The sequence below is a fragment of the Gekko japonicus genome, unplaced genomic scaffold (assembly GCF_001447785.1).
Source record: "Gekko japonicus isolate JY-2015 unplaced genomic scaffold, Gekko_japonicus_V1.1 scaffold897, whole genome shotgun sequence".
Lineage (NCBI taxonomy): Eukaryota > Metazoa > Chordata > Lepidosauria > Squamata > Gekkonidae > Gekko > Gekko japonicus.
In genome coordinates, this window is record NW_015164211.1 from 960427 (window position 1) to 985925 (window position 25499).

Genomic DNA, 25499 nt, shown 5'->3' on the forward strand with positions numbered 1-25499 from the left:
TCCTCAAGTTGGAGACCGTTGTTCTTCCTTGCAGCTTCTAAGATAGTAGCCTTTGCTTTAATGTCTTTCAGCTCAGCAAGAATGTCCGGAATTAGTGTAGGCGAGCCTGTTTGTGGTAGTTTCAGCCGATAAGCTTGGCTAATTGGTGCACCTGGCAGTTGCAATAATTCCTGGAGCCACAGATTCAAAGAGTCCGTGAGGTCTTTGTCTATAGAAAAGTTTGGGGAGATTCCCCTAAATTTAATTTTCCTTTCCCGAGCCTTTATATCCATAAGAATAATTTTGGACTTACTCCAAGTCTCAAAGGTCTTCAGGCTTTGTATATCCTGCTTATTTTTAGCTGTTTGCGTCAGTGCCTGATCAGTTCTTTGCCGCAGATCTGTTAGGCTGAGATTCATAGCGTCCAGTTTCTGATAGATAGGAGTGATGCTGTCTTTAATGTCTTTTTTCATTTCTACCAGCATAGTCTGTATATCTTTTTTTGTAATTGAATCCTCACGTTTCCTTTTACTCTGCCGGCTAGGTGCCTCTTCTTCGGAGTCGAGTTCAATTGGGGGGGGGGAGTCATCATCCGATGGTTGCATAGTTTGCTCAGTTTGTTGAGCTCCCTCGTTATTTTTCTTGGCTGCTTTCCCTCCTTTTCCTCCTCTTTGCTTCCCCATTCTTATCAGCAAGTTGTTTTTATCTTTATGGTCCTCAATTAGTCTTTATTTTGCATTCTTTGGAGCTAGGACGCGGAGGCTCTCTCAGTCTGACTGCGCAATCTCACAGCCACCGGAAACTCCCAAAAAAGCAAGTCTTGCTCTTTTCATTGCGGAGATATACCTTTCCCCTTATATGTCTTCAACAAAAGGGGCTAGAGACTTTAAAACCTGAAAGCTGGATATTCAAAGGCCTAGTAGATAGATCCCAGTTGAGCCATATATAACCAAGAGGTCACTGTCTACCAGCCTCAGGGTCAGGCGATGTGTTATGGTGGGTAATTATTTATTTACAAAAAGAATGCCTCACCTTTCTGCCCTTATTGGGCCACCTGAGGCAGTTTACAGATTAAAAACATACATAATAACAAAACATCTTAAAACTATGAAAACCAAACAAAAACACATCATTCAAACAAAAACAGATGCAGTACAGATGCAGTTGAAATATAGATGCAGTACAATAGCTGTACATACATAAAAACAACATTTAAAAATAGGGCAGGAAGAAAGGAGGGATCATTGAGGGAATGTTAGAAAAAGAGAAAAAAATGTCTTCAGCAGCTGGTGGAAGATGGTAACAGTAGGGGACAAGTGAGTCTCTCTGGGAAGAGAGTTCCAGGGTTTGGGGCCACAACTGAAAAGGCCTTCTCCTAGTTTGTCAGTCACCTAATCTCAGTAATTGGTGGCACCTGAAGCAGAGCCTTGGAAGATTACCATAGCAGTTAGGTAGGTTTGTAAGGGAGTAGGCAGTCCTTCAGGTATGCCAGTCCCAGGCCATGTAGGGCTTTAAAGGTCAACACCAACACCTTGAATTGTGCCCAGAAACAAATTTGGGAGCCACTGTAGAGGGGCCAAGATTGGAATGATATGGTCCCTATGATCCAGTCAACATCCTCGTGGCAGCATTCTACGCCTGCTGAAGTTTCTGAACACTTGTCAATGACAGCCCCCATAGAATGCACTGCAATAATCTAATCTAGATGTAACCAGGGCATGCACCAAAGTGGCCAGACCTTTTCTGCCCTGGAAATGCCACGGCTGGCTAACCTGTTGAAGCTGGTAAGAGGCACTCCTGGCCACAGCTGCCATCTGCTTATGCAGCTATTGCATGGGACCAAGAACACCTCCAGGTGGAGTTCAGATCCATCCAGAATGATTGGATCTCCCAACATTTTTCTTTAATACAACAGTAGGCATTTCCACAGTTGCTTGCAACAATGGTGTTTAACTTGTTTTGTACTGAATTAAATTCAGTCCCCCAAAGCTGCTGTTAACCACATGTGAAAGCAATACGGCTAATGTGGTGTTAGTTAATTGCCTTCACAATAGAGTATTTGTCACAAATAGAATATTGGAGGCTACTTAAAATGGAATATTGGATGCTGCAAGGATAAACAAGGAGACTTTGCTCATTTAATCTTTAGAATCTAAATAAATCAGTCTTCATATGTTTTTGGTCATTGTTGTTGCACTTTAAAGTTTGCTCTGTTTTCATGTATCATTTTTTACGTTTTTGCTTTCTTTTTAATAATATTGATCTCTTTTTTAAACAGGATGCTGCAAATGTCTGCAAATTCATTTTACATTTTTATGAAGTATACCTTTATTGTTCTTATCACTAGTGGCACGCGAAAAGTTACTGTAGGGTGAGGTGGAAGAGTAAACTAGATTCTAAGGGGGGAAGCTTTTCCCCACACTTTAGAAATGCATTTTAGAAGATGTGTAGGTTAAGAGAATTAAAGTGACATGTACAGGTAAATTAATCGGAAGTATATTGATTTAAATAAGACTTATTTTTAGGTTTAGTTGTCATGTGTAGGTTCAGTTAAAATATCAGGTTAACAGTGAGAGATACTGATTCCTTAATAGAAAACAGCAGTAGCAGTAAAAAAAAAAAAAAGTAGTACATTTCTTCAGGAGTGGTTCAGTGAAATAATCAAGACTGCCCCATTAAACCAACCAGCCTACATACTCAGGGCAACAGGGCTAGTGGATACAAAATATGCAGTGCAAAGGGAGAAGAGGAGGTGGTGATGAGCTGAAGAGCTAAAAACAGAAAAGGTGAAGGGGTGGGGGGTTTAAAATGCACTGAAAGACTGTGAGAAAACCCACCTCATACAGAAATTATTTAGGGATGTCATCGATCCATTTTGATCCATTTAAAATTTATGTGTATGTATGTAATGGAAAAGCACTTATGGGAAACAGACAAAAGCTTGATCATTCCTAGTTGGCTACATAAAAATGGCATATAAAGGCAAGTATTTCCCTGAGTTATTCATTCTTCAGGTATGACTTGTTAGACAGGCTAAAACATCTACTGGTCTGACTGTGGTAGCATATGTTACAGTCGATGGCTCCCCCCCCCGCCCAAAAAACCCGCCCGCCCCTGAGCATTCAGTTTCTAAGTGAGGTGAATGAACTTTCAGCAACAATATAGTCAATTACATTTTTTGCCATAGGATGTCACTAGAGTACAGATGAAAAATGTGACATTGATATCTTAGGGATTTTTTAAAAAGGTTTATTCCGTTAAAGCAGAACTAAATATCCCTTCCCTAAAACATGCACACACATTATTGAGATACTGAGGCAATTTAATACCATAGCATTGTACACTTTTATACTGTATTTGTCTTTTAGTATCCTGTGCTTTCATGGTTTCATGATCCACACGTGCATCTTTGTCTTTTCATGACTGAGACATCACTCAATGTTGACTTCCATGTAAAAATGAGCCATCACAGAACTTGAATTTCATCTTGCATGACCTCAGATGCAATCATTTTTAATGAACGTATCAAAAATTTGTTGCCCATCATCAAGTACAGAAAAGTCCAGTGATATGTAAGTGTATGTGAAGCAGCAGCAGTCCTACATGGTGTTGGATGTAGATGGACATTTCTTAATAATGGAGAGAAAAGAAGTTGATCTGGCTCACTGATATCATGATTGTATAGACAGGTGCCAACTGCTGGTGCAAACAGCATATCCTTCTTGCCAGCTAGTTTCCTCTTCATGACATTACCATTAGAAATTATGTACAGAGAGAGGGACTTAGGCCTTGGTGATTTAGGAAAGGACAAAAGGGTAGTAAGATGCAGGGAGCCTTAGTTGCTGCTGCATATAACCTCCTGTTAGACTGTTTTGTATTACCTGAGGAGCAGGGGACAAGAACTAGCACAATAGTGGTTATGCTGTGATAGAGTTAAGATTTTACACTGTATATTCCAGCAGTGGTACACAGGGTTGGTCTAATAATCATAACCCTGGCTTGTTATGATCAGAACAACATGACTCAATAAAGGCCCTTGCTTCCATATACTGGACTAACTACAGCTTATGAACTATCTTCAGGGGCAGCCTTATGCAGAGTACAGTGCAATAGTCAAGTCTGGATATTACTGAGGCATATATGTCTAGATTAAGTTTATTTATTAACATCCAGTCCTTCACAAAGCCCAAACATAGAGTTCTATGTTCTCCCTGTTTTTTAATGGAGACATAGTTGCATGCTATTAGCATATTGATGACAACTTAAAATTCAGTATAGCTGCCCTGTATTGAAACAGACCATTGGTCCATCACAGTCAGTATTGTCTACTCAGACTGGCAGCAGTTCCCCAGGGTCTCAGATTGAGTGTCGGGGGTCAGCCAGGACTCAGCAATAGTGAGGATTCCTCGGGAGAAGAGGAGCCCTATGTAGCCAGCCCTGAGTCAACAGACGCTGACCAGCAGGAAAATGAACTGCAGGCTTGTCAGATTTCACAGCTGACAGCTGTTGCAGAACCATCACTACCCTCCAGCCCCGGCTCAGCAGGTGAAAGTCAGTTTGCCATTCCCAGCCCTCCAATATCACCTACACCCTTAGAATGCCATAGATGGAGGCTGAGAACAGAGCAACAGGCAAGATGGCAAAGTCTTCTGGCCCGACTCCAGCTACTTGCTGATAATGGAGATGAGTCATTGCAGGACTGACCCTGAGTAGCTGGCTGAAGGATTGACAATTATGCATGTGGCTATAAAGCTGCCCAAGGAAGGCTACTGGGTGTGGATGCAACACATACACTACACACCGACTTGCTGCCACTGCCTTGCTGTATTAATCTCTGATCCTCTGACTTTGGACTGAATGACTTTGCTCTACTGAATCTTTGGTCCTCTGACCTGAGACTGAATGACACTGCTTGATCTCTGGAGCCATGAACCTGGACTGAACAACACCGGGTTTCAGAACCCACTTCTAGCCACAGCTCCTTTGGCCAACAGATCAGGGCATGGCCACCAGGTATTCAGAGCCTGCCAGTTAGTACACTGAGGTCTTTCACATCACCTATTGTCTGCCTCCTAGAACCTTCTGGTGATAGTTTGGGGTTCCATCTTGCCATATCCTTCTTGCCAGCTAGTTTCCACAATAGCCCCTCCAAATGGAGATGGGAGCTGTTGCTTCATGACAATGTCATGGAGCATGGGGCTCATGGTGAACTGCTTGGCCAGTGCCAGAGGCTGCATGTCCCCTGTGTGCTGGGGGCATCGGATCACATTTTCAGCTGACTGTATGCCTGCTCAATGACCATGTGTGTTTGGTGGTGGGCTTGGTTACAGTTCAGAGCCCCCATGACATTGGGAAAGCTGCCAGATATTGTGAACCCTGCCCTAATGGGCGCAAGCACCCCCTCCTCAGTGGGGAAGTGCACATGCTCCTAAAGGTGGGTGAGAATGGCACCCAGAAAGCTGTGCAAGCAGCAGCTAGCTGAGGACCGGGATACCTTGACAACTTCCGCCACAACCCCCTGGAAGAATCCGATGGCCAGGAACCTCAGAGAGCAGGACCTTATTTATTATATTATTTATTTATTTTTCCGATTTATACCCCCGCCCTACCCCACCAAGGCAGGCTTAGGGCGGCTTCTGCAACATGGCGATGGCACAGGGAGCAGGAGGTTCATCCTGGAGGCGCAGGGCCCAGCTCCTCACACAGGGCCTGAATGGCAGCTCTGTCTAGGCAAAACAAATCAAGACGGGTGCTGTCCAACAGACAGGGTGCTTACGTGAGGTTGATACTGGCAAGCATGGCTCCACTGTTGCTGTGCCACCCAGACGTAGAACGCTGATAGCAAGTGGATTTGAACCACTAACAGGGGCAGCAAGGGCAGAAGGGGGTGCTGTCCCACCAGTGGCTGGCCTGGACCTGCAGAAATTTGACAATGGTGAAGGGTGGCTAGGACCACATTCTTCCGTGCGCCTGGCACCCGGCCCTCCACTATGTACCCTTCTCTCAGCGAATCAGTGCGTGCCTCCCACAGCCCCCACCTGTCAGATGATGGCCATAGCAGGAGCATTGGGGGTGAAGCAGGAAGGGAGGATTAGGATCTTCTCATGGTGGGTCAGCCCACCTTTGCGCTCCTGTTTGTGGGTGGCATTGGAAGGCCTCCTCTGGACCGAGGCCAAGAAGGAACTGCTGTACAGGTTAGTGGTAGAGCCTGCAAATGTTGCCCTTGCCACCACCAGAAGTAGTTCTGCCACCTCCCGGTGCTGTGCATTCTGGCACACGGCAGCAAGTATTGGGCAATTTACTTGTACCAGTGGCAGATTTGAAAACGGAATATCTTCAAAGCAAAAAAGTCGCCACCTAGCAACAACTCTTGGACAAAACGTTCCGGTGGAAAGGCCATGGATGCTGCAGTGGCAGTGCCCACCAACACTGGAGCAACTTTTTCTCCCAATTGGCCACCATGTAACTTTCCCCTTAGGAAGGCACCTAATGGGGCCACTGTTGCATTGTGGCTAGCCACTGCAGCGCAGGCATGACAGAGGATTGCTTTGTCCCTCATCTTTTTTGTTCATTTTTAAAAACAAGATGACTGAAGTTTGAAATATGCTTTTATGGGTGATACTTATACCATTCATTGGAAATCTGCATTATTCTTTCTCTTACTCTGTTTGTGGTCAGTAAAATGAAAATGACAAATTATCCAGATATTGTATTACAAATTAAGTAGTTCAAATATAATGACTTGATTTTGTAAAGAGGAAACAACAAAATAGGACATTCAAAGACATTTTGAAAAACACTAAATGGTCTTTTTTCCCAATAGTGAAGGTGAACCTAAAATCTTAATTGGGAACTTTTGTCTTCCTGTAAATGTAAACTGTATTCTGTCTACATTGAACTTGCCCAAGGCTTTGTTTTTGTTCTCAAAGCTTTCTGAAAGTTGCATAAACAATCCCAAGGTTAAATGTTTAGTGACAGATAAGAAGATCTTAATAATTTTGAACATTAATCCTATTGGGAACTGAAATAATTTTAACAATAAGAGTTTCCCACATTTTTTTCTACTGAACTGCCATCAATTGCCCTTTACTAATACAAAGAGCAGAAGAATAATTTCATGCTTGTTCAGATACACACTCAACAGCTTTGACAATAGTGTCTCATGACGCTGGTCTAAGTATTTTAATATAACAGTTCCAAATGGAAATAGTTGTTCCGGTTTTTGGCGTCTCAATGGCGGACACATTCCTGGAGAGTTCCCAGGGACGTGATCTGCATGCCAGTGGTTGGGTGTGATTGTACACACTCTCCCGGGGCCCTTGTGTTGGGCCCCAAGCCATGGGGTGCTAAAGGGTTGCTTCTCCTCTGGCACACTGCCGGAGAATTGAGGCTCCCTTCTGCCCCAATGGTCCTGCCGCTGTGTGTCCACTATGGATCTCAAGCCGCTGACTGGGACAAGCGTGTGGAGGCCGAGCGAGCAACACGTACCTTTGGCGAGGTCTTCAGGCCGACATGAACTGTGAGTCCATGAAAGCAAAAACACCAGAATAAAGGCAAAAAGCCTCCCCCTGCAATAAAAGGAAGTGGAGGAGGGAACTTCCCAAACAAAGAAAAAACAGGCATCTCCAAAGGGGGGAGGCAGCCATAAAAGCAAAATGGAGCTGTTTTAAGAACTTCACAAGAGATTTACAAGCATTAGCACGAACTTTAGAGACTTTTGACAAACTACTCTTAAAGATAAACATCCCCAAAGATGGAGGGCAAAAAAACTGAGAAGGATAAGCAAGCTTTCTTCAGGAAGTCCGAGTCCAGCTGGGGCTGGTCAGCCAACTGGAAACTTCCACTTTTCAAAGATGTTAGCAGACTCTTTGCGGCCTCTGCTGGAACAAATGACAAACATAAACCAGCAACTGACAACTTTAAACCAGAACTTTGCAGCCCAGCAGCTAAGTGAAATTAACAAAAAGACTGAGCAGACAGCCGAGATGGTGAAGGAGGTGGATGCCAAGACTAAAAAGGTTAAAAAATGTGTGCAGATGTTGGAAGAGAAGAGAACATCTGATGAATCACAACTCTTGCAAGTACAAATGGAAAAAGCAAGCTTTGTTCTGAGATTTCAGGGGCACCCTAAAACTAAGGGGGAGAATCTGAAACAAATTCTGAGTGATGCCTTGGCCCCGATTGCAGATTTAAAAGCGGATTATATTCAAAACGAGATGGATGTGGTCTATAGATCATATTCAGAATATATAAAGAAGAAAAATCTGCCAGGGGAGATAATGGTCAGATTCTCAAAAAGGCATGTGAGGGATCAAATCCTGAAAGCACATCAGGAACGTCCCTAAAAATTGAGGGCAAGGAAATAAGGGTTTTGAAAGATATTCCATTTGAAATTAGGAAGAAGAGAAAGAAATTTAAAGACTTGGCAAGGTTTTTACAAACAAACAACATCCCCTACAGATGGTTGGTACCTGAGGGCATCCTTTTTAAGATAAACGACAAGAAAGAAAGAATTGAATGAGATGCTGAATGACTCTGAAGTTAGCCTTAAGTGGATTATTATTAGCGGTTCTTTTGTGGTATTTCTTGAACAGTTATTTTAACTGGTTTTGATAACATAAACATACATATATTGATCACACTCAATGTAACTAATAATCTCTCTAATAATTTAGCAAATTTTTATATGCTTTGTAATGGCCACCACCTCTTGGGTTTTTAGAGGTTTTTCTTTCCTTTCACCTGTAGTTTGTAGATACCCTCCCTTATTTCTTTGTAGTTTATAGAAAATGCAATCAAAATATCCCTTAGGGGGTTGAAAACAAAACAAAACAAATGGAAATAGTTGCGGAAGGAATTGTGTTCTAAAGGTAACTGGACAAACAGAGAAACTCAGTATGAAACAGAGAAACTCAGTACAGAAGAGCTTACATTTGTCAGTGTGATAGCTTCTAACAGAACATAGTTTTTGCTCTCCCCACACCTGATGGCTTAATATCTTAATCTCTCTGAGTCATATTATAGAAATGCAAGAAACATACTCTTAATGCACCTACTTATGGGAGAAAAATGATAGTGTGATACAAACACCGTGGTTAAAGTTTGTAAAATGGAAACTTCGATTCCAATCCACACCCAGGTATGAAATTTACTTAATGGCCTTCATAAAAGTACTTCTCTCTAACTCTCTCAATGCAAGCTAGGGTTGTAAATAAGTACATGGCTCTCCCCCAAACAGTCATGTGCCTAATCCTTCATCCTTCCCACAATGCCTAAATAGAATTTACCGTGCCTTGACATTATAATGTTCACATTTCTCTCCCTCCACCTTTGGCATCAGAGATGGGAAAATGTAGAGTATTATAATATTCTACATCAGTGGTGGCAAACCTTTTAGAGACCGAGTGCCCAAACTGTGACCCAAAACCCACTTATTTATAGCAAAGCGCCAACACGGCAATTTAACCTGAATACTGAGGTTTTACTTTAGAAAAAACAACTCATACATTAACTTAAGATGATCCAAACAAAGTAAGGAAAGCAATCCCAAATGCTTTCATTTACTTAAAATTATTTGGCAGAGAATTCGACACTTTAATGATGGTCTGGGCCTGGCTGGGGTGATGGCACGCGTGCCCGCAGAGAGGACTGTGAGTGCCACCTCTGGCACCCGTGCCATAGGTTCGCCACCACTGTTCTGCATAATACTCACACAGGTCCATAGTCTGTGGATGCTCTTTGATGCAGGCCTAGTGCTGGTTAAGCAGGCAGCAGCCTTGACCAGGAGTGTCTTTTACCATCTTAGACTGGTTAGCCAGCTGTGGCCTTTCCTGAGCAAAAAAATCTGGCCACTGTAGTGCATGCCCTGGTAACATCTAGATTAGATTACTGCAGCGCACTCTATGGTAGGGTTGCCAGCCCCCAGGTGGCACCTGGAGATCTCCAGGAATTACAACTGATCTGCAGATGACAAAGATCAGACTACAGACCTTCAAACTACAGAGGCTGCTTCCTCTGGTGGAAATTACTATTTTGGAGATAGACTCTTTGACATTATACCCTGCTGAGGTTCATCCCCTCCCTGAATCCCACCTTCGTCAGGTACTGTCTCCAAATCTCCTAGCATATCCCAACCTAGAGTTGGCAACCCTATGGGGGCTGCCCTTAACAAGCTTTCAGAAACTTAACTGTTTCAGAATACTGCAACTACGATGTTGGCTGGAGTGGTAGGGACCATATCCTTCCAGTCTTGGCCCATCTGTTTCTGGGCACAATTCAAGGTGTTGATGTTGACCTTTAAAGCCCTACATGGCTTGGGAACAGCATACCTGAAGGACTGCCTACTCCCTTACAAACCTATGTGACTGCTATGGTAATCTTCCAAGTCCTTGCTTCAGGTTCCCCTAATTTCTGATATTAGGCAAATGTTAACCTAGGACCTTCTCAGTTGTGGCACTAAAACTCTGGAACTCTTTTCCCAGGGATCTGTTAATTTCTGTTGCCATCTTTCACCAGCAGATGAAGACTGATGTTCCCTCAGTAATTCCTCCTTCTTGCCCAGTGTTTTAATTATTGTTTGTATGCATTTTTAAGTATTTCAGTTCTAGTTTTAATTGTTTTGTTGTTGTTCAGTCACACAGTCGAGTCCGACTCTTCGCGACCCCATGGACCAGCTCCCGCCAGGCCTTCCTGTCTTCCGCCTTCCTCTGAAGTTTGCTCAGTTTCATGTTCATTGCATCTATGACACTGTCTAACCATCTCATCCTTTGCCGTCCCCGTCTTCTTTGACCTTCAATCTTTCCCAGCATCAGGGTCTTCTCCAGTGAGTGCTCCCTTCTCATTGGGTGGCCAAAGTATTTGAGCTTCAGTTTCATTATCTGGCCTTCCAGGGAACAGTCAGGGTTGATTTCTTTTAGGATTGACTGATTTGATCTTCTTGCAGTCCAAGGGACTCTCAAGAGTCTCCTCCAGCACCATAGTTCAAAAGAATCTATTCTTCGGCACTCGGCCTTCCTTATAGTCCAACTCTCACAGCCATACATGACTACTGGGAATACCATTGCTTGGACCATGCGTATTTTTGTTGGCAGGGTGATGTCTCTACTTTTTATCATGCTGTTGAGGTTCGCCATCGCTTTCCTCCCAAGGAGCAGGCGTCTTTTAATTTCATGGCTGCTGTCACAGTCTGCGGTGATCTGGGATCCCAGGAACGTGAAGTCTGTCACTACTTCCACGACTTCCCCTTCTATTTGCCAAGGAGTGATGGGGCCGGATGCCATGATCTTAGTTTTTTTGATGTTGAGCTTCAAGCCCACTTTTGCGCTCTCCTCTTTTACCCTGAGCAAGAGGCTCTTTAGGTCCTCTTCACTTTCTGCCATTAGAGTGGTATCGTCTGCATATCTGAGGTTGTTGATCTTTTCCCCAGCAATCTTAATTCCCGCTTGTGATTCATCCAGGCCAGCATTTCGCATGATGTACTCTGCATATATATTAAATAAGCAAGGTGACAATATACATCCTTGTCGTACTCCTTTTCCTATGCTGAACCAATCAGTTGTTCCATATCCGGTTCTAACTGTCGCTTCTTGGCCCTTATACAGGTTTCTCAAGAGACATGTGAGGTGGTCTGGTACTCCCATCTCTTTAAGGACCTGCCATAGTTTGTTGTGATCCACACAGTCAAAGGCTTTAGCATAGTCAATGAAGCAGAAGTAGATGTTTTTCTGGTACTCTCTTGCTTTCTCCATAATCCATCGAATTGTTTTAATGATGTGTTATTCTTTTATTTTTGTGTTATTTGACACATTTTATACATTTTGATACATTAAAATGTGATTTTATTATGTATTTTTAAATTTGTCTGCTGCCTTGGTGGCCCTTGAAAGGCCACGAAGGCAGGATATAAATTGTGTATAAAATAAATAAAGAACAATAACTTTTTCCAGTTGTTACAGTGGATGTGGAGTAGGACAGTGGTGGCGAACCTATGGCACGGGTGCCAGAGGTGGCACTCAGAGCCCTCTCTGTGGGCACACGTGCCATCGCACCAGCCAGGCCCAGACCATCATTAAAGTGTCGAATTCTCTGCCAAATAATTTTAAGTAAATGAAAGCATTTGGGATTGCTTTCCGTACTTTGTTTGGATCATCTTAAGTTAATGTATGAGTTGTTTTTTCTAAAGTAAAACCTCAGTATTCAGATTAAATTGCCGTGTTGGCACTTTGCAATAAATAAGTGGGTTTTGGGTTGCAGTTTGGGCACCCGGTCTCTAAAAGGTTCGCTATCACTGGAGTAGGACAACAGGAGATGCACAGCTGCCATTGTTTGGCAGTAACCAGGGCTATTTTTGGGCAGGAACACACAGGAATGGAGTTCCGGCTGGCTTCAGTGTTGGCCACACCCACTACAGCCAAAACCTCTGCATGCGTGGCTACAGAGCGATCCCTCTGGCGACTCTGAGGCATGCATGCCAGGGGCCCCCTGGAAGGATCGAGGAGGCATTTAAATGCCTCCCCGTGCCTTCCCCGGCCTCTCCAAGGGCTGGCTTGCCCAGGCTCCCCGCAGCCGCGGGGTGCCCAGGCAAGCCAAGGGAAGGCATGGGGTGTGGCATAATATGCTAATGAGTTTCTGCTGTTGGGTGTGGCCTATTATGCTAATGAGTTCCTGCTGGGCTTTTTCTACAAAAAAAGCCCTGGCAATAACTACATGTTGACTGTGCTGGGTTAACTTCTTTCTTGGGTTGTTGTAAGGCAAAAGGCTGTTGTCAGGTAAAAAGCACATTATTGGAGAAAAGTGGGATACGTATAATATACATGAAGCCTGATGGCAGAGGCAATATATCTCTTGTGCTATGAACAATCAGGGATGGCCGTCACTTCATGCCCTGTTAGTAAGCTTCCATCAGCATTTGGCTGGGTATCATTGAAAAACAGAAAGCTGATTAGATGGACCTTGATCTGAACTAGCATGGTAATCATAAAACTTTCCCACTATTCTTGAAAAATGCCACCACATCTCTTACTAACAATTGAGAGGCTTGTGTTTATGAAAACACTGCTCTCAGGTGATTATTGCAGTTCACAGAGTGCCTGAACTGCAGTCAGCTGCAAGTTTGCCATTGAGTCCACAGAGTTTGGAGAGGGCCCTCCGAATCTCTCCTGTGATCTATCGCCTTTTCAGCATGACTGCATTGTTGCTGGACCCAGCACACCTCAAGGTTGTTTTTTTACGTTATGAATAGCTCTTCAAACTTCTGTAGTGCTTTTATCTCCTCTGTATGCTTGCATGAACTGTTAGTGCTGTGAGAAGGGAGGTTAGGCTCACACAGAGGAGAAAAATGACTTCTATGTGGGTTGTTTCCAAGGCCGATCTGCCCTCTGCCAGAGTGAGCATAATAGACATAAAGATGTGCTGAGGCTTAAGCATGTCTGATGACAGATAACAGAGCAAGGGGCATCTGAAGGACCAATGTGACAATATGTAGACTGAAGGGCTGAAATAAAACAACGGGGAAAGAACCTTGAAAGACACCTGTTTTGGATTGAAAATAATGTTAATTATAGTGGTTTAACCTATATTGTGGAACAATTAGTTCTGTCAAATAGAAATGAAGCAGTAGAGGGGGAGGGAAACAGAACTAAAGAAAAATAACTTTATTAACTAAGCCTTGTAAACATGATGGGAGAGGGCATGGTCTTCCACGGAAGGGTCAGAATTTCCCCTAATTTTAGTTCCATATGAAGGCTTAGATAAAGTGTCATTAGTGCTTGTAGCTGCCTGGAATGCCAGTTCTACAGATCAAGGCAGCCTTGGTACAGCCCTAAGCAAAGTTACATCCTTGGAGTCAATGGGCTTAGAAAGCTGTAACTCCATTTAGGACTGCAATGACTGAGGCCTAAATTGCAGGTAACTGAAGGGGATGGTTGTGAGTTGCTGAGTGGGGATTAAAAACCAATACCAGCCTACATGAGACTGGGTTGTCATTTATCTCCTTTCTCTGACTTGATATTAAGGGGAGAAGAAGGTTATAGGGCAGGGGTTAGCTGATTCAGAAGAGGAGTGGGCTCTATAGTCTTCTTGCAGCTTCCCTTCATCCATCTATTTAAAGGCAATCATGCAGAATGAAAATGGGAATTCAGAGCAGTCATTTGATATATTCTGAGGGGACAGTGCCCTCCGTGCCTCCTACAGCACGGGTACATTCTTAATAAGCCAGCACTGGTACATTCTTAATAAGCCAGCATTGGTCTTGGCAGCCCAGCTGACAATTCAGTTAAATCAAAAATACCTGAATTTAACTTGAATGAATTCTATTGCTTTTTATAGGACTTGGTTGGTGTAAATCCTAGAGAAACAGATGTGTATAATATGCATTGTTGTCACCTTGTGGTTTTTAAATTACTCAAAATATGTAAATCTTGTAAGAATGTTCAGTGTTCACTATTTCAAGAATGAATATTTCAAATCACATGAGTTTAGATCCCGAATTCATTTAACTGCTGAGTAGTCCTCATTACCACTGGTGTTTACTTTTCACAAATGTTATTGCAGTGAGAGTAATAGATGCTGTAAATCTAAGGATTAAAGCCTTGGAGGAAGGGAGAAATGCACAAAGCAGCCATTTGATACCCCCCTCCCAAGTCTGCACTTCAGAAAGACAGGTCCTTTTTCATTTCATGGTACTAATGGGAATTACAGGGGACTGCTTTGCAGTGGCTGTCCTCATTTCTTCATGATCAGGGACAGAGGGTGGTGGTTGGGGAGAGGGTATCTCTCTGTTGCCCATTGGTATGTGATGTCTTGCAAGGGGTGATCCTCTCCCCGATGTTGTTCAACATATATATGTGCTCCCTCACCCAGCTAATCTGGGAGTTTGGGCTGGGCTGTCATTAGTACACTGATGACACCCAACTATATCTATCTGCTGATGGAAGGCCAGCCTGACTCCACCCCAGAAAATCTGTCCAGAGCTCTGGAAGCTGTGGCTGGTTGGTTGCAACAGAGTCGACTGAAATTGAATCCAGCGAAGATGAAGGTCCTGTACCAGAGTCATGGGGGGATAGGATCGGAATCTGACTTGCAGCCGTTGGTGGGGCACCACTGACACTGACCCCAACAGTGAGGAGCCCAGGGGTGATTCTGGATGCCTCCCTTTCTATGGAGGCCCAGGTCACCAGTGCTGCCAGATCAGCTTTCTACCATCTACCGCTGGTCAGGCAGCTGGTTCTTTATCTCGCCCCCCATGACCTCATGACAGTGACCCATACAATGGTCACTTCCTGGTTAGATTGCTGCAATAAGCTCTATGCGGGCCTACCCTTGAATCTGACCTGGAAGCTTCAGCTGGTACAAAAAGTAGCGGTGCGCCTGCTGACATTCATCCAGTGCTGTGCCAATTTGCATTGGTTACCAGTTGAGTACCGGATCAGATTCATGGTCATGGTATTAACCTTCAAGGCCCTATGTGGCCAGGGACCAGCATACCTACGGGACCATCTCTCCCCATATGTGCCCCAAAGAGCTTTATGCTCTTCTGAGCAGTGTTCCCTCTAAGATGAGTTAGTGTGAGCTACCTCACAGTTTTTTAGCCTCCAGCTCACACATTTCTGTCTTAGCTCAGGAAGGAGGGCTCCAGAGCAAACTGATTTATTCAGTAGCCAAATCACTCGCTCACAACTTTAATGGCAGAACTCAAAAAGTAGAATTTTTGCTCAAGACTCCACAGTTTAGAGGGAACATTGCTTCTGAGCAGCACCATTTAGCAGTCCCTGGCCCGAAGTACACGCCTTTCCTTGAACAGGGTCAGGGCCTTTTCAGCCCTGGCCCCGCCTGGTAGAATATGCTTCTGGTTGAGATTAGGGCCCTATGGGATTTATTACAGTTCCTCAGGGCCTGCAAAACCAAGCTGTTCTGCCAGGCCTTTGTCTGAGGTGGCAGATGCCCAAGCAACACCGTCCTTCCCTGCTCAGCTTGATCAATCTGCTAAATTTGCCTTATCTGCCTTACGGCACTTCCTATACCAACTTGGCATCAGCGTTGGCTGACTTTGGTCTCTTAAGAGATTGTGCCCTCCCTGACCTTATTGCAGCAGGCACAATAGTTAGTAATTGTTATGCAGCCATCAGAAATTTTCAACTGGAATTGTTGAGGTTTTAATGAATTATTATTTATTGTCAAATTATTTATTGTCTTATCAATATTGTAAGCCGCCCTGAGCCCGCTTGTGGGGTAGGGCGAGATATAAACAGATTAAATAAACAAACAAACAAATAAATAAATAAATCAAATAGGGAAGTATCAGGCTCTATTCAGATACAGTAGTTAGCTGGTAATGTGGTAGAAGAGAATAATGTTTATACTCTTATTTAAGTGCATTACTGTTAATATCTGGCAAACAGGAATAAACAATGACTGTCTGGGCTCAAAAACCCATAATCCCTAGCTGAATGGTACCTACTGTGCTGCCTCTCTTGTAATTTTGACAGTGCTTTCATTAATTACCATTTCCACGGTCTCATCAGGTGGATGGCCTACTCTTCCCTTGGCTTCAGTTGCTAATTAGAAAGCAGCACAATCAAGTTTGTTTTCTTTTTGATGGATGACATAATGTTAGCTGGAGATATAATGGTAGAAAGTAAATTTAGCAAACCCTGGTTCACTTGTTTAGGCAAATTAGACCCAGGAAACTGCCAACATAGGAGAACTCTCTAGTCTGGAATATCTCTTGAAGCATCTGCCAGTTTATCCAGCTCAGTCACTGTGACACTATTTACTTTTAACAAAAAGTAAACATATTCCTTTCCTTTTTTTTTTAAGATGGCAGACAACTTTTAAAAGAGGGCACTCTGATTACTCCTGGTTAATTTGTGCAAATGTACGTATAATTTAAATATCCAATTGTATTTGTTCTGGTTTTCTTCTGTTATTTATTTGTCAAATTGCATTTCTGGCACTAGAATTATTCTAATTTAGAGGCAAAAGCTGTGTGATGCTTTTATTATGATCTTTCATGAATCATTCTGGGGAACTTCAGGCTTGATTTTAAAAGGAGCGAGGGTGGGAGAGCAGTGGTCAAGTCATGATCTTAAGACCTTTTGGAAGCATCCTGTGTAGAATGCTGGGCAGGTCTGCAAAGGTAAAACCCTGCTGGGCAGCAGAGCCAGTTGTGTTTGGATTTGGCTTGAGCCATGACAGCTACCTCCAACCTATGTCTATTATAACTTAGGAGTTCAGGATGCTTTTATACTGAGAAATGCAAGGCACAGTGCAATTTCATGCTATAGCTCAATGTTCAATTCAATTACCTTTATTGGCATTGACATTAAAAAGAGTGATATATAGAAAAGATAAGATAAAGAACGAATATTACTCAAAGAGAAAAAAATGTTCTAAGATAGTAAAAAATCAATATAAAACAAGTCTCAATTTCATATCTCCTGAATACAGGTTTTGTGTTGCAATACTGTACTACGAATAAAAAGAGCAGCCTGTTTAGCAAATAAAGCAATTTGTGTGAGTCAGGAAGCTCTATGATACCACCAAGTAGTGATGATAAAATGTGGTGTTGAATATTGGCATAGTAATGGCATTCCAGTAACATGTGAGACACGATTTCAACTCAACATCATCATTGGCACGGTTAATGGTTGTTGTTTGCATTTACTCTGTATTTTAATGTATTTATTGTTTTAATGTTTTAATGTTGTTAGCCGCCTTGAGCCAGCTCTGTGGCAAGGCGGGATATAAATCGAAATAATAAATAAATAATAAATAAATAAACTGACCTGCTTGCACAGGGGCATAGTCTATTAACCAAAGGGATACTATTAAACCTCCCAGTTGAGATCGTTGAAGGGAGAGCATTGAACCTGGCAAGTGAAAAGGTTCTACGTAATGCTGGAGTCTGAAGTTGGTGAAAATAGCTAGCAGGATGACCCACAGTGGGCAATATCCAATGACTTAGAGGGAAGCGTGTCTTATTAGCTGCATTGTACAGTTCAAATAGCTCTGCCTCAAATAGCCTGTCCCTTATTGTTTGCATTGCCTCCAATTCAGAAAGTAAGAGTAAGGATTTGAAAGGGATATTCAGTGTTTGTAATTTATTTTCAATAATAACCAACCAAGAGGAGTAGTTAGATTCAGTCAGAAGTTGGAAGTTGTAACTAGAGGGATCAGATCTATAATGTAATCGAAGCCAAAACTTAAAGGACATTAACCATGCCCTTGTAGTCATAAGGTTTTTGCCACATTCTAGGCATAAAGCCTCATACGGGACACAAGAAGGAATACCCAAAATTTTCTGTAGAAAACCTGAATGTACCTGCTCAACTGCCTTATTAATTGATTCAGTCCAAATAGGGGCTCTGTAGAGTAATTGAGGACCTGTTTTCAGGTTGAAGATTTTTAGCACAGCTGGAACATATTGGTTCCCTCTTCCAGAAAAATAAAAACGCAGAAGTGCGTTAACATTTGCTTTAGCATTATTGTTACTCTACGTTGTTGGATCCATGATTCAGTAGCTTGAAAATGCAGACCTAAGTACTTAAAGTGTTTTACTTTCCAGGTAAATTGCTTCCTAGATTTGGAGAAGACTAGCACTTTGGATTTTCCGTAGTTTAATTCTAATTGGTTGATTTTGCAGTGCTCTTGGAAGCAATTCAATAAGCAAAGCAAACCCACTTAGGAGCATGACAGTAAAACCGCATCATCCACATAAAGCAAAATTGGGATGTTAGTAGAACCCAGTTTGGAACGATGGTCATCCACTTGGGTTAAAAAGGGGGCAAGGTCGCTTAGGAAAAAGTTGAAAAGCAAGGGTGCAAGAAAACAACCCTGTTTTTGACACCTTTGCTGGTAGAAATTGTTGGGTTAATCTCCCTGAAGCAGAGTATCTGATTTGACATTAGGTGATTTGACATGTTGTGTCTGCAGATTCACAGGAAGAACATTGCTTAAGGCAGATAATGTATGGAACACAGGTTGCTGACTTCTAGCTTGCAATGAAATGTTATGGTTTTAAAGCAACATCTGTGTTCAGTTTCACCTTTAAGACCAACAGAGCTTTATTCAAGAATTGTACATGTACACGAAAGCTTATACCTTGAATAAAACTCTGTTGTTCTTAATGATGTCACTGGACTAAAAAACGGCTACCCATCTGAATCTATATTATGGTTTTGTTTTGTAAAATGAACAATAGCTCACTATGAAAGGATCCATTTATGTTAACTATTGTATTTGATTTGCAGACATTTTGAAAATAAACCAAGGAAAAAAGTATTTCTAGTACTTACTGTGGTATTCTCAATCTTGTGAATAATAGACAAAGGGCTGCGGTCACACGGAGCATTAGGCACGCTAGAGGGACGGAAGATAGGCGGATTTTCCGGGCGCAAACTCACCGCCACATCTGGGAAGCGTCGCGCTCCTGTGGCGAACCTGAGGCTTCCCGCAGAAGATGCACGGTAAAAAACTAGTACCTCGGAGGTACTAGTTTCCTGAAACCGCGGGACAAGGACGGGCATCTGATTGCGTTTCCGGTGGTAGTTCCGGCGCCCGTCCATGTCCCCTCGCAAAAGGGTTTTTTTTTTCAAAGTCTCCACGGATGCGCACAAGCACCCAAGGGAGCATGCACACATTTGCATTTTTTTTTAAAAAAAAACAACCCCGTTTGCCCCGCGCTCCACTTCTTTGCCTTACCGCAGGACTGTGGAGTGATGGGCACCTCCCCCCTACCACGGGACCTCCACGGGACCTCCATGGTAGGTCTGCTCGTGCAACCACGCGTTTTCTAGCCCCGAGGCAAACAGCCACGCTCCCCCCCCGCATTTTCCTGCCCGTGTGCCCGCAGCCAAAGCTATGTTGTTGAAGGCTTTCATGCACGGAGTTCATTAGTTGTTGTAGATTTTCCGGGCTGTATGGCCGTGGTCTTGATATTGTAGTCCCTGACATTTTGCCAGCAGCTGTGACTGGCATCCTCAGAGGTATTACACAGAAAGATGGAGTACTCTCTGTGTCAAGGTGAGAAGAAAAATGGTAGGCAGGTAATTTATATCTACTCAGGAAGGTGGGATAGGGCTGAGTCATTATCTTGTCATTATCCTGGAAAACTCCTACATCATCACACCAGCGACATATAAGAGATGTTCTGGTATTTGGGCAAAACTCTATGGTAAAACTGGCTTCTACCATAGAGTTTTTGCCCAAATACCAGAATATCACCTGGACATCACTGGTATGATGATGTCACTTCCTATGCAATGCCAGCCACAAAGCCTGAGCCTTTCTCTTTCCACGGATAAGTCCTTCTGCTGGGGGGGCAGCTGGGGGCAGGTCATGGTATCGGGGGACCTCCACTGGAGTCTGGCAACCCTAAGAGTGGCAGAAGTGAGGGAAATTTGGAAGCTTTAGTTCTTTTTTGCGAACAGGTATATGCATGGATGTGCAGGTTGTATGTGTTGTCACAATAACATGTGAACAGGGCTTGACATTCATTTCCTCTTGACATTCTGTCCCTTCTAGAGCATATGTAATTCTCATCAAGATGGGCGTTTTTCTTTTGTTTGAGAGTATCTCTTCATAATCCACACAAGGCCACCTCCTTGTCAGTTAGATATTCTAAAAGGTAATTACCTTTATGGTCACCAGACCTGCAAAAATGATGTTGTGAATATTCAAGGACATGTTTTTTACCGCCTACACTTTAATTTCCTCTTTCACTTACCCCATTCACCACAGTTTACAACAATCCAAAAATAATATATACAAACACATTATGGCAACAACTTTCTCTGCAATTTTCAGCCCAGCAGTCCTCACGTCTAAAAATCGAAACAAAAGCATTAAGCTCTTTCATTGGCTTTTGTTAGTAGTTGCTGAGAACACAGTTTCATGGAACTAAAAGCCACAATCCAGAATGCTGTATGGTAAATTCCAAAGCATGTAGGGTGCGTGTTATGAAGTCTGTTCCCCCGTTCCTGAAAAACAGAAGTTTGAATTCATTAATCTGTAATTTATTTGTCTGTGATGTAGAAAATATTTAATTTTTTTTCTCTACCTCCCCTCATAGGAAAGACCGACTGCTTAGGTGTTCTCAGTGCAAAATTGCAAGATACTGCAATATACAATGTCAGGTAATGATTGTTCTGAAGTTGACTGTAAATTAATAACGCAAATATTTTGAATTTTTAACTATGCATTTACTCTGCTGTCATTAATTGTTAAATCTTCGTAAGATCCATAAAATCAGTTGTTGTGGCTAGCAAAAACTATCACTATGTGTGATGGACTGCACTTTTTAAAAGCTTAGAAGTATTGTACAAACTGAGTAAAGGACTAGAAAAGAGTAAGAGTCCAGTAGCACCTTAAAAACTAACAAAATTTGTGATAGGGTATGAACTTTCATGAGTCACTGCTCACCTCTTCAGAGTAAAGGACTGTGAAAGGTTAATTCTTCACAGAAACAGAGAACCTTGAGTGACAGGCTGCTCCTTGCAATCTGAATGGTTAGCATCAGCTGAGCAGAGAAAGACTTGAGAGCTACATGCTGAGGAGAGAGTCAGTCAGATTTCTGCCTTGACTGAGTTGAGTCTGATTTCAGTCTTAGCTGAGAGCAGTTTAACACAGACGGAGAACTGGAGGAAAGTTGGCAAGGAAGTTTGGGAAGTCAGTGAAGACTCCCATTCAGGCCAAGGAAAGGGGATAGATCTAGTGAGGGGAGAATTTCCCTACCCACTCAAACAGGGAGTTAGCTCTGAAGAGTGCAGAGATCCCTGGTGTGGTGTGGTTGGAAACGGCCTTTAGTTACCTTAAGAGTCAGTTAAAAACTTAAGACGAGTACTAGTGTTTCAAGAGAAAGGGTTTGGGTACTGGAAAGAGTATACCAGCCTTCTGGAAATCAAAAGAGCCAGAGAATATCAAAGAAAGTCTACTGGAATATTTGGGAAAACACTGGAACAAAAGCCTCTCAACATAAAGTTTTAAGTAACTGTAAATAGCTTAAGAAACTCTCATTAACCTGAAACATAAAAACTAAAGTCTGTGCATGTACTAATTTTACCTCAGAGTTATCTATATTGAGTTACCTCAGAAATTTTCAGCCCCTGATTTCACTTGACTTTTCCCCTCTATGTTAAATTAATATCTTGTTATTTTTAAATTTCAAAACACCTTGAGTGCCATTTAAGTTGTTTACGTTAAAGGGGGCTTCCAATCCTTCCCTCAGGCTCATGGGCTGAACCCACAGCCAAAATACCGTATTGTGTCAGGGTGGGACATTCAGAGTTCTTCAGCAAAGAAGAAAACACATTACTAGGGCAGCTGTCAGTAAAATTCTGGAAAGACCTCTTAGCCCCACCTACCTCACAGGCCAATGCTCCTTCTAAGTGGTGAAGTCTTGTGCACAAAAATTCTACTTTGTGAGCTACTGGCATTAAAGTTGTGAGTGAGTGATTTGGCTACTGCATAAATGAGTTTGCTCAGGAGCCATCCTTCCTGAGCTAGGACAAAAATTTGTGAGCCGGAGGCTAAAAAACTGTGAGCTAGCTCACACTAACTCAGCTTAGAGGGAACACTGCTCACAGGGTGTCTGTTGTGGGGAGGGGAAGGGAAAGGCGATTGTAAGCTGCTCTGAGTGAAGGGTGGGGTATAAATCCAATCTCTTCTTCTCTTCTCTCTTCTTTTAAAGGGAAAGCAAAACGGAGGGAAAACCTTGCCTGAAGGAGGGAAGTGGACAGGGTGGTCATACCATATATTTTTAAAATGTCATATATCTACATTATTCCATGATTTCTAGGCCCTTGTGTATAAACACCTGAGTTTTAGCCTTAGAATTTCAGTAATACCTTGCATGCATGGTACAAATATGGAACTAACACTTCACTGTATTTTGTTCTTCAAAAACTGTAGTGAAGAACTATTTTTTTTGTCTGCAGTGTTATGTTGTTCGTTTTAAACTGACTGCTGAGCTTTAACATTCTGAAATTTTTGTCTTCTAAACTCTGCCCACTGCATCTCAGTATCCTTGGGAGAAGATACCTGAATAGCAATTCTTGGGATACTTCTGGGTACTCCCCTACCCCAGAGAATTCATTTTAGAAGAATCATTATTCCCATGACATTAGCCAAACACAAATCAAGTATCTGCCAAGCAAAAGCAGGCGGAAGTAAACCACTGGGGAATGTAGGGACACTTTCCATGCTAGGTAGAGTAGAATAGCAGTTTCCATGCTAGGTAGAGTAGAATAGCACATAGTTTTTGCCCCCTTTTAAGTATGGATTAATCTTGCTAGTCTCTAAAACAGGAATTTTTTTCCCATTTCTAGTCTATAATTATTTACTTGCAAATGAATTCCAGTTGGCATAAGATGATAAAAATGTGATGCCAATGCCTTTCTAGTGTGAAATGCACCGCAAAGATCAGAAGAATGAGACACGTTATTTGTGTGATGTTACATTTTACATTTCATCACTCTCTGCTGATGTTACTAGCAATGTGGATCATTTTGATGTCTTTTCTAGCATATTGAACATCTTTTCCAGTATTTATTTTTGGAATGGTGTCAGATAAATGCTAGCTTCAAAGAACATTTTTTGTTAGTGGAGGGAAAACATGCCAGTTCAGCTTTATTATTCAGGATGTTATTCTAATGATTACAGACATGACTGTTTCTTTAGGATTCGAGAAACTGAATTTTTAGAGGGTTTTTTTAACTTGATGTATAGTTTGTGTTGTTATTATAGTCAGGCATACCTTTTTATCTCTCTATGTGACTCCATACCTAAAAACTTCAACCAGAGATTTTGGTGCGACATAAAAAAAAAACCAATCAGGGAAGTTCACAGACTTCACAGAAGGCAGCTAAGGGATAGTCAACATTAATACTGAATGTAAATATTTGGAGCAGAGGATTACAAATTTTATTGGACTAGGATCAGTGCTGCAATACCCAGTGCTAATATAGACTGATGCAGATGGCCAGAGGGCAGTATTAACGGTACTAACAACCCTGGCAAAGGAACGATACATGAAATAGGGTACCACCATCTTGTCTTGTCTGTCTGAGCTGTTAAATTAATGTCATTAATGCATATAGTGTAAAATAATTCTTAATTTTTCCATTTGTAGAAAGAAGCATGGCAAGATCATAAACGAGAATGCAAGTGCATTAAGAATATTGATCCCAACTTTCCCCCAGATTCAGTGAGGCTTGTTGGCAGGATTATTTTCAAACTAGTAAGTAATTTTTTCCTTTTTGATTGACCTTTACAATGATGGATTCTCTGACTTGGTTGAAATGGTAGTCGATCTTTCCAATATCACTAGCAGTGTAGTCCTAAACAGAGTTATACCCATTGAAGTCAATGGATTTAGAAGGGTGTGACTGTTGTTGTGCTTGATATCACAGTTGGGAGGGGGGTTCAGGGTGAAAGAACCATTGACCCCTGAAACCTGACTAGACATTTACCTGATGAAGTGAAGTCCCTTTCCATGCCAGCATATGTCCAGGCATATTGAGGTCAGATATGTACATAATCATGGGTCATATGGTGTATGTCTTAACATGCATGCAAAAGTCACTTTAGGTTGCTGGCTTTTTTGTGTGTGTGGACACAGACATTTGGGGAAACTCTTTTGTGTATTATTCCGAATACATACTTTAGAACTGGGGTAAAAGTGCAAAAGGAGATTGAAAGATAGCAAAATAAAATTTAAAAGGCAGCAAGTTATAACGTTTAGTCTGTGCTGGTGTATTATTTAGCAGTAAATTGTTCTTGTGCCGAGTGAGCATCTTCAGAACTTGTTCTGAATATTGTAATGGCTCAAAAGGGTGCACTTAAAGGTTGTCTTTAGAGGTTTGTGCAGCGTGTTCTTAGGCTGATGCCATTTCCGAAATTTTATGTTTGCTCTGTAGCTCTGAAACTTCCACAGCTAAAAACTTTACAGAAGATTGGTCCGCTGATGCTAATTTCAAAGTGAGCTTTTAAGCCATGAATTCTTAAACCTCACAAATGCAGCATAGTAGTAAAAAACAACTTAAGTTGAGAATTAAGAAGAAAAAATTTGTAACAACCATCTCAATTTTTGCTAGATTGGTCATTGATTGGTTTGTTGGTTCCCTGCAGTTTCCTTGCCCTGGTCCCCTAGCAGCGGCCCTCCCCCAGGCCACTGGAGCTTTTTCATTTTTTTTTTAAATCTTCAGTTGAATACAGTTATTTTATATAATGTTATATGTTATATAATGTTATATGTGTAACAGGTTCTCTGAATTCCCAGCTTTCATTGAAAAGATTAAGGCTGCAGTCACACACACTAAATAATCCACTTTCAATACACTTTGAATGCACTTTCCAACTAGACTTTTACGGTGTGAACTGGCAAAATCCAATTCAAAAGTGCACTGAAAGTGGATTGAAAGTGGATTATTTAGCATGTATGATTGCAGCCTAAGTCTCTAGCCCCTTGCATTGCAGAGGTATGCCTTTCCCTGATATCTCTGCAATGGAAAGGGCTAGAGACTTAC

General features: G+C 42.2%; 1 protein-coding gene across 1 annotated transcript in view; it reads left to right on the plus strand.

Annotated features, from left to right (window-relative positions):
- SMYD3 (SET and MYND domain containing 3) overlaps positions 1-25499 on the plus strand; it is a gene marked incomplete at its 3' end in the record, with an annotated part of 76824 nt that overhangs the window by 42777 nt on the left and 8548 nt on the right. Inside the window, exons 2-3 of the mRNA XM_015408448.1 lie at positions 21047-21110; positions 24104-24211. Of these exons, the coding sequence (XP_015263934.1) occupies positions 21047-21110; positions 24104-24211 (172 nt within the window). The remainder of the gene's footprint in view (positions 1-21046; positions 21111-24103; positions 24212-25499) is intronic.